Source organism: Cornus florida, unplaced genomic scaffold, assembly GCF_030987335.1.
Source record: "Cornus florida cultivar Cherokee Brave unplaced genomic scaffold, ASM3098733v1 CherokeeBrave_3.0.0_Hap2_Chr04, whole genome shotgun sequence".
Taxonomy (NCBI): Eukaryota; Viridiplantae; Streptophyta; class Magnoliopsida; order Cornales; family Cornaceae; genus Cornus; species Cornus florida.
In genome coordinates, this window is record NW_026775574.1 from 12,759,471 (window position 1) to 12,775,808 (window position 16,338).

General features: G+C 32.5%; 1 protein-coding gene across 1 annotated transcript; it reads right to left on the reverse strand.

Annotated features, from left to right (window-relative positions):
- Window positions 1–636: 636 nt before the first annotated feature.
- On the reverse strand, window positions 637–14,779 carry LOC132302745 (agamous-like MADS-box protein MADS2). Its single transcript, XM_059799678.1, has 9 exons — window positions 14,595–14,779; window positions 10,600–10,602; window positions 4,168–4,246; window positions 4,014–4,075; window positions 3,712–3,811; window positions 1,656–1,697; window positions 1,539–1,580; window positions 1,106–1,239; window positions 637–926 (listed from the first exon to the last, which is right to left on the reverse strand). The coding sequence occupies exons 1-9, from the start codon at window positions 14,777–14,779 to the stop codon at window positions 842–844; spliced, it is 732 nt and encodes a 243-aa protein (XP_059655661.1). The 3' UTR covers window positions 637–841.
- Window positions 14,780–16,338: the final 1,559 nt, after the last annotated feature.

Here is a 16,338-nt window from a genome sequence, read left to right on the forward strand (position 1 = left end):
CTCTGTGTGTATATATATATATATGTATATATAAAGAAAATTTAAAAAGAGTTTATATTGTGAATTCTATATTATTTGTCAAATTAATTAGGAAGAGAAGTGAGAATGCTGTATGTTTAATTATTGGGGGAGAAGGATGTCTCCAAAAAAAAAAAAAGAGGGGAATAACCTAGTGCAAGACTCCGTGGTTTCAAGGTCTGGAGAAGGTTATCTTCTGATAACTATAAACAAAAAAAGGGACTTTTTTTAATTTAATTTTCAGAAAATTGCATAAAAACAACTTTTTATACGGATTTCTGATTTTCAGTTCTCTGAAAATAGAATAGTATTTTCAAAAGACAGAACCAAACAAGCTCTTTTGTCACTCTTTTGCACATATTATAGAATTCAAAACCTGCTATATATTGATCACATTGCGACATGTCTATAGTGGCAAATTATTCTCTTCCTCTCTTGGGTAGCATATAAAGCATTCAAAATTTTTACCCTACACTATGAAAAAACCAACTTCAACATTATTTCGGAAGTTAACACATTATTGAAATGATTGAAACGATGACTTGTGTCACTCAAAGAATACTCTAGTTTCTCCGAGTATCAGAAAAAATATTGAAATTTCATTTATTACATGCCACAGTTATTAAGTATACTAAAAACTTACAAGCAATGGTTTCTTTTTCAATCAGTCCAACATATATATATATATAGATATATAAGCATCCCCAGAATTATTCTTATGCTTTAGACCACAGCTACAAATTTTGCATCAAATAGCTTATGACAAGTGACATGAAAGGTTTACCTTGTCAATTGATCACCTGTGACTTCATAACTTCAACAATCAAAGCATCCACCCCGGGAAAATTCTATCAGCAGCTTGTGTCGAGCTTCCAACATTCAGTTGATGTTGTGCCGTGAAATTGAAACTGCAATATGTGTAATGCAAGGTAAAAGAGTGGTTAACATGATATTAGAACAGATGCGTTGTGTGATGAGCCTAAGTACACAAGAAGGGGCATGTTCGTGGAGGATGTAAATATATACGTACTTAAGTATTTAGAAAAGTTGTTTGTTAACTATGCATCTTTAAGGAGGTGAAACATACCCTACTTGCGGTGTGTTATTGCATTCTAGAGGCTCGAGAAACGGCTCAGAATGTGCAGCAGGATGGCATCTATACGAGGCATTGTGCTCTCCTGCTTCCCAAGATGATTGAGGAGCTTCAGCATTTTCTCCCAACTGTGAAAAACAGAAATTTCAGATCTTTAGTAAATTAATGTACTAATAAATCCATTAATGCACAATAAAATTCGTCGCATACATTCAGTGTTTTCAAAAGGTTTGCTGACTAAAACCATAAGTAGAGTAAATTGTTAGTAAAATAAAATAAAAAAAACTTGCAATTTAAAACTAAAAAGCATATTGACAACCATTTTGTTTTGGAGTGGTACGAGTCAGTTGAGCCTGTATTATGATTCTGTATAAAGTTCATGTTTCTATAGCATGTAATATTGCTAGACAGTGTCAGATTTCAATACCTTCTTTTTTAGGGCTATGTTAACCTCCAGTAGTGCTTGTTCCTGTACAAGCTTCACTGTTAGTTGATCTTAACAACACACAGATAATATATATAACATTGTGTATCTAACATATACCTTCTTTTCAAGATCAGAAAGTTGATCAAGCATATATTGTGTCTGCAAAAACATGATAAATTAAGGAGTAAAGATCCTGTAAAGGAACATTATTACATCTCTTGATATAAATTATTCAAAAAATGAGCTAAAATATTTACACCAAACGAATGGAGCTTGAGAACAAGGAAACGACATCCTTTCAGTCTAGCACAGAGCCACAAGGGCTCGTTTGCTGCCTCATGGAAGTATAATATAGTTGATAGAAAGTATGGAGAATGATAGTACTGTACGCCTTACTTCACGTTCGCGGATCCAATGGTAGGAGTAATGGGTATTTTTATAGGAGTATATTGGGGGTAGTTTTTATCATTCTTAACTTCTGTTTTGCTCATCATCACAGTGAAATCTCTGTGGTTTTGTGAGCATAACCTTAGTTTTGGGTGAACACGTAAACACATATATATTTTTTATAGCAAACCACTTAAAAATGTGTGTTCTTACTTGTGTTTTCGTGTTCTTTTTCAGTTAATGTTTGCAACATTAGTCACTTCATTTTAGTGCCAATAGTAGACTTCATTGGAATTGATAAATGAAGTACAAAATGTTAGAGTGTTTCTCAAATTCATCATAATGCTTTAATTAAGGTGGAGTTATAAGGAGATCTTTGATTGAGGTGGAGCACGTAACATATTTTGATCACGTGTTACGTGAAGGATTTGGGAAGCTAAATGGTTTTTATGTTTTGGCCACTGACGTGTTGGAATCAGTTTAGAGGTTTTGGTACTGGTTCCACTGAGTGATAACCAAATCAATAAACATTGAAGATCAGCCACTGTCCAATGAGAACCGGTAGCCAAATTGCTGAACCGGTTCAACTTGGACAGGGAGTTGGAAACTGCGGGAAACAATTACCTAATTGGTTTTGGAAGCCAGAAGATTTGGGGAAGAAATTATATATCTATTTTAGAGTTGGAAACTAATATGGTAACTCTTTGTAGGTGTTGGAGACTGATATGGTAACTTCTTGTAGATAAATTAATCCTTGTCCAACAAGGATTTGAATTTGAAGACTCTATAAATAGATATGTGTATGAGAGAGAAAATTGTAAAGAGAAAAAGAGAGTTGAGATTGTGAGAGAGAGAATAGTGTGTAATCAAGTTTTTGAAGTAAAGTTAGTTGTTCTTCGCCTGTGGACCAGGCAATTTGCCAAACCACGTAAATCTCATTTTTTTGTTTGTGTTTGATTTTTTATCTTATATTTGCCAATTGTGTGTGTGAATCCCTAACACAAAAGTGGCTTGGGATAGTGTATGCAATAAAAAAAAAAATTTTAAAAACTAGGATTTTTTTTTTAAAAAAAAAAAAAAAAAAGAATAAGAAAAAGAAAAGCCTAGGATTGAAGGAGGTTTATATGGGAATTCCAAGGCTCTGATCAATTTGGAACAAAATGGCTTTTTATTTAGTGTTTTTCAGTCCTTGGTTCACTCTTTTGTCAACTTGTCTTCCCTTTCCTCTCCTTTTTCATCCCAGGAGGAATTAGTTGAATGGAAACCTTCTCCAAACACAAAGTTTTCCCTCTCTCATTCTCTTAAAGTTATTGTTTGTGTGTGTTTTGTAGTGATGTTGAGTCTCATGATCACCTTTTCTTAAAAAGCCCTTTCTCTTCTTATATTTGGAACTTCTTACAATTCAAGAGTCGCTTTCATGTTGGTTCTTCCAATTGAATGAATTTTTTGTTTGGACTTCTTCAAACTGGAAATCAAAATATTGTAAAACTCTAATTTACAAGCTATTCCTCTCAAGTTGTGTATACCATATATAGAGGGAAAGAATTGCAAGATATTTTGAAAATTTTAGCTCTTCTCGTGCTGCAGTTTCTCAGGCTATTTTTATCAGTTGGTTTTTTTTTTTTTTGTTCTTTTTTGAAAATTTGTCTGATGTTGAACATATCAAAACGACCTATGTGGACATTAAAACAACAGTACTTTTTTTTATTTATAAAACAACAGTACAATTTTAAATAGATTATTATCACTGAAGACAGTAAATAATATTGATAAATAGATAGATTACCTTTGTGGACCTAATTTGCTTCAGGGATTTTTCCAGTTGACCCTCAAGTTGCTCGAGCTCCTTTGTGTTCAACGGTCCCAAATCTTCCCCAAGGAAATGTCTAAAATGATCCCCCAAATTCAATTTGATATTAATAATGGTAAGATGTTTTGGTACCAAAGAATGAGAAACAAAAATGAAAAATTATAATTGTTCCATATTTAATAAAGAAATTTGGAGTACTTTGAATCAAACAAGTAACCGTATATGATCACAAGTGGTATGGTATACAGTGTAAGTGATGTACTATATTGGTAATTTACCTCTGAGATTGTTGTAAGACCTCTACTCTTCCTTTGAGCCTCAAATATTGCTGATACATGCCCTGCTAGGTTGTATAAATAAACATTAGTAAAAATATGGTTGTGTACCACAAAAAAACAACTAAAGAGCAAAAGAAGAGAATAAAAAAACTACCTGTGTATCCATGTCAGGTTGGTTTGCTTCCAGGGCACCATAACTGCATCTTTGATACCTCTCCAGTGTCTTGGCCATGCTAGAATAAAGGCAGAAATCAGTCAGCAGGACAATCAGATGCTAATATCTTTTATTTTTTATTTTTTTTTTATTTTTTATCACGCAAGTACTCACACACTTTTGTCCACCCGCGGACTCAAATACCTCCCCCTCTTTGAGGATGGGGAGGTTATTTCATTGGCTAGATTGTTGCGACCAGATCAAATATATTAGTCAGAACATTTAGATTTTACGTGGTTCACTCAAAACTTAGGGTTACACTCACGGGTTGCAGTATTTCACCATGCATAGAAAAAATGGCCAAACAATACGAAGAGTCTAGAAAAAATAGATACAATAGCACTAGGGCAACATAACAAGTACAGAATACACAAATTGGATCCACAAAATTGAGTTAAGGTATACAATATTTATCAGGCTCCACACTTTCCGTCATAGAGGACCTTTGGTGAGATGCTTTAGCTAAATATATCTTGAGTTTTGATGAATACAAATTTTGTTTTTCTTCCCAATTTGATATTAACAGTGCACTTTGAGCTTCTCAAAATATATTAAAATGCACCTCTTTTCTATTCCAAGGTTTAGGATCAGAGGAAAAGCATATATGATGAATGATTATAACAATTATTAGACTATAGGAGATCTTTCACAACAGAGAATTTAAAACTGCAATTTGTTTTATCTCAGGGACTCAAATTTTTGGTAAAGAGAAAAAAACACCATAATTGTGGAATACCATCATTTCATTGAACCATAATTAGGAGAAATATTTTGATGTTTTTGTTATATTGATGATATAATATCACCAACTAATTAAATCCTAACACGGATAGAACTCATTAGATGATTAATAGATTTTTTTGTTATGTGGCTAGATATAATTAGTTGATAACACTGACACCGTCTTTCTCCATCATTAGCTCTCGCTGAATAAATCTAATTTCATGAAAGTTTTATGCGAGAGCCTAATTGTCCCACCATTCAATTAATTAAACCAGCCTTTTACTAAGTACATTGGCAATGGAGGACATAAATCTAATGGAACAGCCAAAAAGACAGTAGAACTAGACCAGATTTTCTGACAGTCGAGCCTGGACTTCAAACTGGGCACTAACACCCACTTTGTCTAACCTTTCTAACCATGGATCAAGACCTTCTCTTACATGCTAGAAAATCATCTTGCAAAGATTATCTTACAATGATCACATGATGGAGATAAAGATCACTTGCAACATTAAAAATAAAATAAAATAGAAATCACAGTAAAAATTTTCGACACTGGACATTGGGAAAACGCGAGTCACATAAAAGGAAGATTTCAAAACCAAGGTGGGTTCATAAATTCGTATGGTCCTGGCAAAACATTTTTGTTCTACCTCAAAAAAATGAATTACTAGTTCTATAATAGCAATGATTTCAGAGACATTAGAGAGCAAAACAAGAAGCTTTTATTCTTAGAAACCTCTTCACCAAAGGACATCATAAACAATATTTTCGGCTTCTGAAATGTAAGATTGAAATCAATCACCAACAATTAGTTATCTTTGATAACAGATTTGAATATCACTTAAAAGGCTAAACTCCACATAAAATGCAGTAACATTCTAGGTGTTGATAACTTCACTTTTCTCGTAATGCTAAAAGCTTAAAATTCATTATATATATATATACACACACACTACTCATTTTTAATTACAATTTAAAAACTTCAGCACTTAAAATTCAACTCTAAAAATTTGTCGGTTTTAATTTTAAATTTCATCGAACACCTTCTTCTCTTACAAAATAAAGTAAGGAGTTACGCTTTAGTTAGCATCGGCATTTCACCTTCTAATGAATAAACACACATGACATACTTTCACACACAACATGTGTTGGGGCTTGATACACTTGGAGTAATTGGTGATCTAACAGTGTACATATCACCCAAGAATCAAGGTGGATTGGGAATCAAGGTGGATTCCCAGAATTAGATTTGGTCAATAGTGTTGCAAACCTTAGGCACATTTGGAACTTGTTTTCTAACAAGCATGAGAGCCTATAGTCTTCTTGGATTCACATGTATCTCATTAAAAATAAGAGTTTTTGGATAGTTAAAACCATTTTTTTTTTCTGACAAACTAGGTGGATGGGGGACTCGAATATGGGTACACCAGCTCAGGGAGCTGGGCACTCTACCAAGACCACTGAGTAATGCCCTTAAAGCAACTCCAATCAATTCAGGTTTACAAAGGAAACTTCTAAAGCTCAAAGACATGGCTAGAGGTTTAATTAGGCATAAAGTGGGGTGTGGCTCAGACACTATGTTGTGGATGGATTATTGGCTTCCAAATGGACCATTAATCAATCAAATAAGCTCCGCTTATATGAAAATTCTTCAACTCAACACTTGTCACATTTGATAGCCTAATTTTCAACATGGTCTATTAATTCCTCCAACCCAACCTATTCTTTACCTTCATAGTCACAATTCACCAACCAGCTCAATTCCATTCCTTCTACAGTGCAGAAAGGGACTCAGTTATATGGACAGTCTCTCCCGCTTCTTCTAGTTCCTTCTCCTACATCCTTTCTTGTCTCTCCTCTCATGTATCCCTTTTGTTACGAACATTAACAGATATTAGATCAACACGCAAGAACGCACAAATTTTACCTGATTTATTCAAAGAATTAAAACTACGTGCATGTGTTATAGGGATTAAACTTTGTTCGGAAAAACAGCACACGGAAAGTTAATGAAATAGATACCCTCACATTTGAGCAACCTAACAAGTGCGAAAAATACCAAAATACCCCCCATCAGCAGTAGGCTTACTTTTGTTAAATTGCAAAACAGATCTTCTCAGTCAAATCAACAACCAATGGGATCTTCATAGCCTAATGATGCATGGTAACTCTCTGGTAGCTGGACAGAAATTGCTCTTGGACTCTTAAGAGCTGTTCTTTCTTCACTCATCTGTTGGATTTTGGTTTTTCTTGTTTCCTTTTGTTCCTATTACATAGGTTGTGCATTCTTCAGAGTAGGTTGTTTGCTTTTATTTGTGGTGGCCAATTGCCTCTCTCAGAGCTTTTGTACAATTTTCCCTCTTTTTTACTTTTATTTTTTTATACTTATTCGAATTTTAAGTATTCAATGTTCAGTAATAAGTGAAGCTTATTTCACTTAAAAATTTAAGTAAAACTTACTCTTACAAGTGGTATCTAAATTGCATTATTCAATGCACTAAATTAAATACGCACTTAATTTATCAGAATTATTAAACGTGTTTGATGAATTTCACTTAAAATGAAATAAAATTTCAAGTGATTGAGACTTCGCTCATCATTCAACAATAAACACATAAAATTCAATGAAGTATCAAACACTTCAAACTTCAGCACTTTAAATTTTGCTCTTAAAGTTGACAGTACTTGTAACTTAATCAAACACCACCCAAGTCATATCAGCTTAACATTCAATTTTTCAAGTTTATGTGCATTGCAGTTCATAGAAATTTAGTGAAAACCGAGGACAATAATTGAAAAACATCATCTTTATAAATTCAATAAAATACATTAAAAACTAAAATTTAGTATAAAACATGAAGACACTCTCACTATGAGTTTGTGCCCTTATTATTATTACTATTATTTTATGTAAATGGGTAAGCTGAATTAATAAAAGGTAGAATGTACAGAAGATCCTGCATAGTTTACAAAGCCTTGAAGACAGGACAGGGCTGCTCAAAAGGACAAATAAAGTAGAATGACAAAGCCTAAGAACAGGCAAAGCACTAGCAAGATGAACATTCACATCCTTAAAGAATTAAAGAGCCAACTTTGTCCAGTGATCTGAGCCAAATCAAGCTGCAGAAGATCATGAAGTTCCCTTTCATTCCCGCATTATTATTATTATTATTTTCTCAAAAATGACTGAAATGAAAATTTATTAAAGAATAATTACAACAAAGAACTTTTGCACTATTAAAGCAACAGTGCAACATTGCTACATCACGTATGTAATAACAATGTAACACTCATACAAAATATTTACATCGAAAATGCAACACCCATAAAAGCAATGCTGTCAACTACTAAACCAAGAATTCAATACTTTTACATAATTATTGCATTGTAGATTTAAAGTTGTTACATTGTCAAATTAAAGTTATTGCATTGTTGATTTAAACGCATAGGATGACATGGTAAAAAGAAAAACGGGAGAGGATCCTGATCCGGGCTACAAAAGATCGATGGAGATGGCTAGAAACAAAGGCTAATGCGCATCTACTTAGGAGAAACAACAGATGTGAGTGCCATCAACCTTCTAGTCCTCAGCATGCATGAACAAGCTAAAGAATGAATTTATGCTAAGGGATGGAGTGATGATAGTGATGTTGGCTGTAGTTTCAACCAACTAAATAAATTCTAAGTGAAGAGAGGAGAAAAATGGGTAAACAAATATTTTCTGTATTGTATTGAACTCTTTGTTTTTGTGTTGATCTCTAAACAACAAATACCTTACCCTATATATACTATTCTCCCATAGACCTTTGAACTTTTCAAGACAATCTCAACCACACACATGATACATGCACTCACTTGATACATGTACACTTTTGATACATGTATCCACTTGATACATGTACAATAACAGATGCATGAATGAACATATACATGAATGAATATGGCATTAATTATTTTTAACACACCCCCGTTAATACCATGTCGTGACACCCAACAATTCTCTAAAGTATTCAAATTTATTTTTTGGAAGTGCTTTGGTAAAAATGTCTGCAACTTGGTCTTCGGTCTTGCAATACTTGAGTTGAATCTCATCCTCTTCCTCTTCTTCTTGAATTTCTTCCTTACCACTTCTTTAATTGCATTTTCAAACCTCTTCGGCTCAATAACACAAAAATTGCAACTTGCATACACATCACTAAGACTTTTCATTCTTCTTGGAGTTGAACTTGGAGATGAGGAATTTGAGTTTGATGGAGAAGTTGGAATTGATTGTAAGCTAGATACGGAAGACATTTCTTGTGGAACTTCAAGAAAATCTTCATTTTCATTTTTTTGATTTCCTGATTCTTCATTGAAAATGGAGATTTGATCTTAAACTTTCTTCTCTTTCTAATCCCAAGTAGCCTTCTCGTTAAAGAGAACATCTCTACAAATAATCAATTTATTCTTCTTCAAATTAAAGAGTCTATAGCCCTTTGATTTTGAGCTATAACCCACAAAGATGCATTTTTCACTAGCTTCATCAAGTTTGTGCCTCACTTCTCTTGGAACATAAGCAAAATAAATACACCCAAAAACTTTCAAGTGATTCAATATGGCTTCCTTCCACTCCATGCTTCAAATGGAGTTTTATTCTCCACCGCTTTTGTTGGACTCCTATTCATCAAGTAAATAGTCGTATATACAGCTTCACCCCAAAATGATTTAGGTAGCCCCTTCTTATGTAGCATTGATTTTCCATCTCAATGATTGTTCTATTTTTTCTTTCTGCCGCTCCATTTTGTTGTGGAGTGTACCCAACCGTTAATTGTCTCTCTAAGCCAATATTTTCACAAAACTTTTCAAAGTCATTTAAGTTGTATTCTCCACCTCTATCACTTCTTAACACTTTGATAAGATGGCCACTTTGCCTTTCAACAAACCTTTGAAATTTTTTGAAAATAGAGAACACGTCTGATTTTTGTCTCATGAAATAAATCCATGTCATTCTTGAAAAATCATCAACGAAAATAATAAAATACTTGTTACCCGCTTGAGTTGGTGTTGTCATCGGTCCACACACATCGGTATGAACAAGCTCCAATGGTGTTTTAGCCCTCCATGCCTTCTCTTTCGAAAATGACTCTCGGTGATGCTTGCCAAGAGCACAACCTTCACAAACTTCTTTAACTTATTGTATTGTTGGCAGCCCATACACCATGCTATTTTGTTGTAAATTCTTTAAGTTTTGGAAATTCAAATGCCCAAGTCTTCTATGCCAAAGCCATGACTCATCAACAACATCCATCTTCAAGGCCTTATTTTTTGAACATGAAAAAGTGAGAGGAAAGCTTCTATTTTTGCCCATCTTGATTTTTGCCACAATATGATTTTGTCCTCCCTTGTTATAAATTTTGCAAGAGTCCTCATCAAAATGAATGGAGTACCCATACTCTACAAGCTGTCCAACACTTAACAAATTTTGCTCCAAATCCGGAACAAGTAACACATCCCAAATATGCTTTCCTTTTTTTTTTTGTCTCTATGGCAATAGTACATTTTCCCTTTGCTTGGACCAAGGCACCGTTTCCCATCCTCACTTGAGAATTTGATAAAGAATCAATCTCCAAGAATATATATTTATCTCCAGTCATGTGGTTACTACACCCACTATCAAGAAACCACACATCATCCTTTTGTTCTGATGTCGTGTGACAAGCATAAAACATGCTCGCTTCACCTTCTTGCTCTTCGGAAAAATTAGCTTCTTGATTTGTTTTCAACCGGCAATCTTTTTGAACATGTCTAAATTTCTTGCAATTGAAACATTGAGGTTTTCCCCGAAACCAACAATCTTTGTCAACATAGCTACTTCTCTTGCAAATTCCACAATTTTGTTGAGTGGACTCTATATTTCCACTTCTCTCAAAATTATTTCTTCCTCTTGAATTTCTTCCTCTTCCTCTTCCGTGTCTTCCACCTCTAGAAGATTCATTTTTGGATCGATCAAAACTGGATGGGTATTTTTCTTGGTTTTTGGAACTAACATTGTGCTTGGATTGAAAAGCACTTTCAATTGTCTTTTCGGAGCGCCTATTCAACCTTTGCTCAAATGCTTTAATGGAACCCATCAATTCTTCAACACTCAAGTTTTCAAGCTCTTTAGTCTCTTCAATAACAGCAACAATAGAGTCATATTTTTCTAGCAAACTAACTAGAATTTTTTCAACAATTCTTTGATTAGAAATTTCTTCCCCATAGGTCTTCATCTGATTTACCACCTCTATAAGTTTAGAAAAATAATCTTTCAACAATTCCATTTCTTTCATCTTCATATTTTCAAAATCTCTTCTCAAAGATTGAAGTTTTATAGTTCATACCTTCGTGCTGCCTCTATACTCCTTCTCGAGGATATCCCATGCCTCCTTTGCTTTAGAAGCATTGATAATTCTGGGAAAGATTGTATCAGCAACTTCTTGTTGAATCAAGCCTAAAGCTTTTGCATCTTTCTTCTTGTGATCTTTCAATTGTTGTTTTTGGGCATTCGTCAAAGTTGTTGTATCCTCCGGTTCATCATACTCATCTTCAACATAATCCCATAAATCATATGAAAGAAAAATGGTCTTCATCTTCACATACCAAAAATCATAATTTTCCCCATCAAAAATGGGAAGTGTTGATTGATGGGCACCTTGGTTTTGATTGCCTATAGTCGCCATCACGATCGATCTTCTTCGGGGTTTGTTTTCTCGTCAATAAGCTTCATGCCTAGTTTGCTCTTAATCGAAATCAAGCTCTGATACCACTTATGTTGGCTGTAGTTTCAACCAACTAAATAAATTCTAAGTGAGAAGAGGAGAAAAATGAGTAAACAAATATTTTCTGTATTGTATTGAACTCTTTGTTTTTGTGTTGATCTCTAAACAACATATACCTTACCCTATATATACTATTTTACCATAGACCTTTGAACTTTTCAAGACAATCTCAACCACACACATGATACATGCACTCACTTGATACATGTACACTCTTGATACATGTACAATAACAATGCATGAATGAACATATACATGAATGAACATGGCATTAATTATTTTTAACAAGTGAACCAAAGGCTAGTTTGGGCTGTCATTATTGTTTTTTTGTTTTATTAATAGTTGCAAAACTTACAAAATGTGTAATGTTTAATTCATGTCGTGTCCTCACCATCACAAACAAAACCATTACAATTCTTGTTTAAAACATTGCATCGGCCAAACCAAGTCGAAAGGTCAATATTTGGACTGTCAAACTACGAACGGTTAGAATGCTAAAAAACATAATCATTGTTATTGCAAGTTGGAGGATAATTAATGCTCAAATGGTTCTGCAAAATTCATCTTGACATGAAGAAGAAATCATCTTTGCTATCAATGACTTTTTTCCTTTTTTTCTTTTTTTTTTTTTTTTTTTTTTAAATGCCAGGAGTTGAGTCTTAACTACAATATAAAAACACAAAACGTTGCTTGAACAAGTTGCTTTGTTCTAATGAATTATGAATAATCCAGTCATTGTTCTGCAGTGAGAAATCGCCCACTTCCATGTTACGAAGATACATCTTAGAGTATATATATATATATATATATATATATATATATAATACAATGACTGCCTGCAAAAAATGGGCTTGCTTTCTACCAGTGTTTGAGCATTCTGACAAAGGAGAAAGAATTGAACTTCAGGTTCACTTAAATTAGAGTTCTTGATTGCTAAAAATAAGCAAGCGATTTTTTTGGGGAATATATATATATATATATATATATATATATATATATATGCGAACTTTTTAACTGTTTTAATTTTCTGGTAAAGGTAATGATATGTGTATACAAACATATATGTAACTGTTTTAACAAAAAAAAAAAAAAAAAAAACATATATGTAACTGTACAATAAATAAAGGCCATCAAAACGCCATTCAAAGGCCTAAAAACATGATAAAAAGCAACAACCAGCACCACACCAGGCAATAAGGACATCCCTAGAATCAAAATGAACCAAACTGAAAGGAATCTAAGAGAGAGAACCAAAATAATATTGAAATTAATTAATTGATTTCTGTAAATATAATATTTATTATTAGAACTCATTTTTGTTTTCTCCTAGAGAAAATTAGGACTCAGCATTTGATATTCATATAATGCCCCATTTTCTTCTAATTCTCGAGCAGAGTGCAGTATGATTTGCTTATTGATTCTATTGACACACACACACACACACACAATATCTGAGAATTTTCTATTTCAATGCATGGATTTTTAAGTAGTTTTCTTTTTTACTTTAATTTATATTATTAAGTTATTCCCATTTAATTTACAAAGCAATATGAATTCAAAATTTTGAAAATATTTCAAAATGTTTATCTTTTCACCTATCTAACAAATGGATCTGCTTCAAGATTTTTGCCATATGGAAAAGAGTAGCATTAGATATCACGAAAAATCATAGTGTAAAAATTAATATAACGATCGACTGTTTTAATACAAATTTATCAATTGATGTAGGATATATTTTCCCTCCTACATGAGTTATAATTTATACATTATATTTGAGATTTTGCAACTCGAGAAGGTTTTTAAAAAGTTTTTATTTTTATTTATTTATTTATTTATTTTAAAGTAGGATGAATATACTTTATATCTATTTCCCATTTCTGAACATAACAATAAGTAGTTCCATCATCCAAATTAGGTTCTTATATAAAAGAGCAACCCTAAAAATAAAAAAATAAAAAAATCATGGCATAGAAGTATAATAATTTAATTTATTCATCAAAGAAAGTAAAGCAAGTAATCACCAATGATATACATTATATGAATTTTCCAATTCATGTAAATTATACTTTTCCCACTTTTATATATATATATATATATATTGGAGATATAAAGTGTAATACTTGTAAAAAGTTTACATCCAGTGATTTCTTGATCGGACACTTAAAACTCTTATAGCATGAACTTTTACCATCCCACCAAGCAAAAACCCCTTGATATACATATTGAACATATATATATCTTTTAGTTTAATTGTTTTATATTAACTATATACCTATAGGAAATTTACATTTTCTTCCATTTTTTTTTTTCATGACCATTTTTTGCTGACCTATATGTAGTCTTTCATAAATGTTATCAATGATTCATATATGTATTCAGTAATAAATACACACATATTACATATACTTTTTTATTTTGCTTTTATTATTTTATTTTATTTATTTGTGGGTTAAATTTAAGTTTTCTTCATATACAATCAAAGTTCAATTAAAATAAATAAAATGATTCGAAAAAAAAAAAAAATCTCCAGTTTCGAAGCTAGTTGTGTCAAGACTTTTGGGTGTTAGTTATAAATTGACAATCTGAACAAAATAGTTGTCTTCTGACTCAGATCTCATAGTATCGTAGAAAATCAGATCTAACTTTCTACTTATGGTGGCATCAAACAACATAAAACACCATCCAATATTGAAAAACCTAAATCAACCATACATACCTAATTTCCCATTTGACCATCCCTTGCCTAAATAGAAATGGAAAACACAAAATACACACACATATATAGTGATATATATATAGAGAGAGAGATCTAGAGAGAGAGAGAGAGGGATAAATGTAAAATACCTAGAGGTGCTGCAGAACTCATAGAGCTTGCCACGGTTGGAGAAGATGATGAGGGCAACCTCGGCATCACAGAGAACAGAGAGCTCATAAGCCTTCTTGAGGAGTCCATTCCTTCTCTTAGCAAAGGTCACTTGTCTATTTATCTTGTTCTCGATCCTCTTCAGCTCCACCTTTCCTCTTCCCATTATTATACTATTATAGTACCAGTACTGTAATAACCAATCTCATGGTAATTCATATCACACATAATTATCAACAATATATGTATATATATATAGTTAGCTAAAGCACAAAAAGATCACAGTACTAACCAATAAATGATGATCCAAATAAATATATAATATATATATGTATGTATATGTAAAGATACAGATATATATATATATATATATTGAAATTGTACTATATATGTATATTTTGTTACTGTTTTTCTTCTTCTCTAGGGCGTGAGTCTAATTCATTTGTGGGTAGGTCTTAGGTTTGATGATGTACTCAGCAGTGTATCTATCTATGTGTGTGTGTATATATATAAATATAAATATATATCTATATATACACATAAAGAGAGAGAGAGAGAGAGAGAGAGAGAGATTTACATAGATGGAAACCTTGTGGAGTACTACTCTTATCTCTCCTTCCTAAGTTTGGGTTTGGAAGCTATGCCTTTCCTGTCCATATAAAAAGAAAAGGAAACAGTACTGTTCTTCTATAATTGTCTGGTTTTATTTTCTTTTTCTTTTTTTTCAGTTTATTTGGGGGCCATAATTTTAAAATTTGTTTATTTATGAAAAAAAAAAAAAAAAAAACACCCTTATACTTACATAAATACCTACTATATGGACATTACTCGTATTAATCGAGATTATATATACGTGTTATGCTGGAGAGATAGATAATTGACACTCGTATGTCTAGAAAATTGTGAATATATAAGGTATAAAATATGTAACGATATTTTAACCCAAAAAAAAATATTGAACGGTATCTAATTACAAATATTGTGGTGGTGATTACCTTTGTATGAATTTTCTTGGCAAAAAAAATAATACTAGTACTTTACTTATAATATATACACACACACACTTGTACAGTATGCCTTTGTATATTACTTTTTCCTTCAAAATCGGAAATGCTTTACGTCAACGCCGAAAAGAAAATTGTTTCAGAACTTTGGGGAGCTAACGTGTCGACCAGCTATTGGGGAATCTAATTGACCCTTACCAAATATTTTCTATGACGTTTATGTCCCTAATTGGGTTAGAATATTACAAGGTGCGCTTTCTTGTCAATAAGGGCACGAGGAATAGCACAAAAATCTATCTTCTCTGTTGTGATTCTAATAAGCAGAGTCCAACGACTCTGGTCAACTTTTAAAAATAATAAAATCCTCAATTATATTATGTTTGTATAATCTTTAGCATTGTGAATTATACACTATTGAACAAATTTTTTATTTTTTCGATATTATATGTACACTTCTTTTTTCATTGTACTTGAAAGTTATGAGTTTAAAACAAAAAACAATTTAATAAGATTGTGTACATCAAATTTTCTTTTGACTCGTAATGACGGACTAATTCTTATTTATGTATCCAAAGGTATAGAAAATATATGAAGTATAGAAAACATCTGAGATATAGACATATATAAGGGGCGGTGGCAAGGGTAGGCCAGCAAGGCCCCCACAACCCAAAAATATATATATATATATATATTAACTTTTATTAGTACGATCTAAAATGAG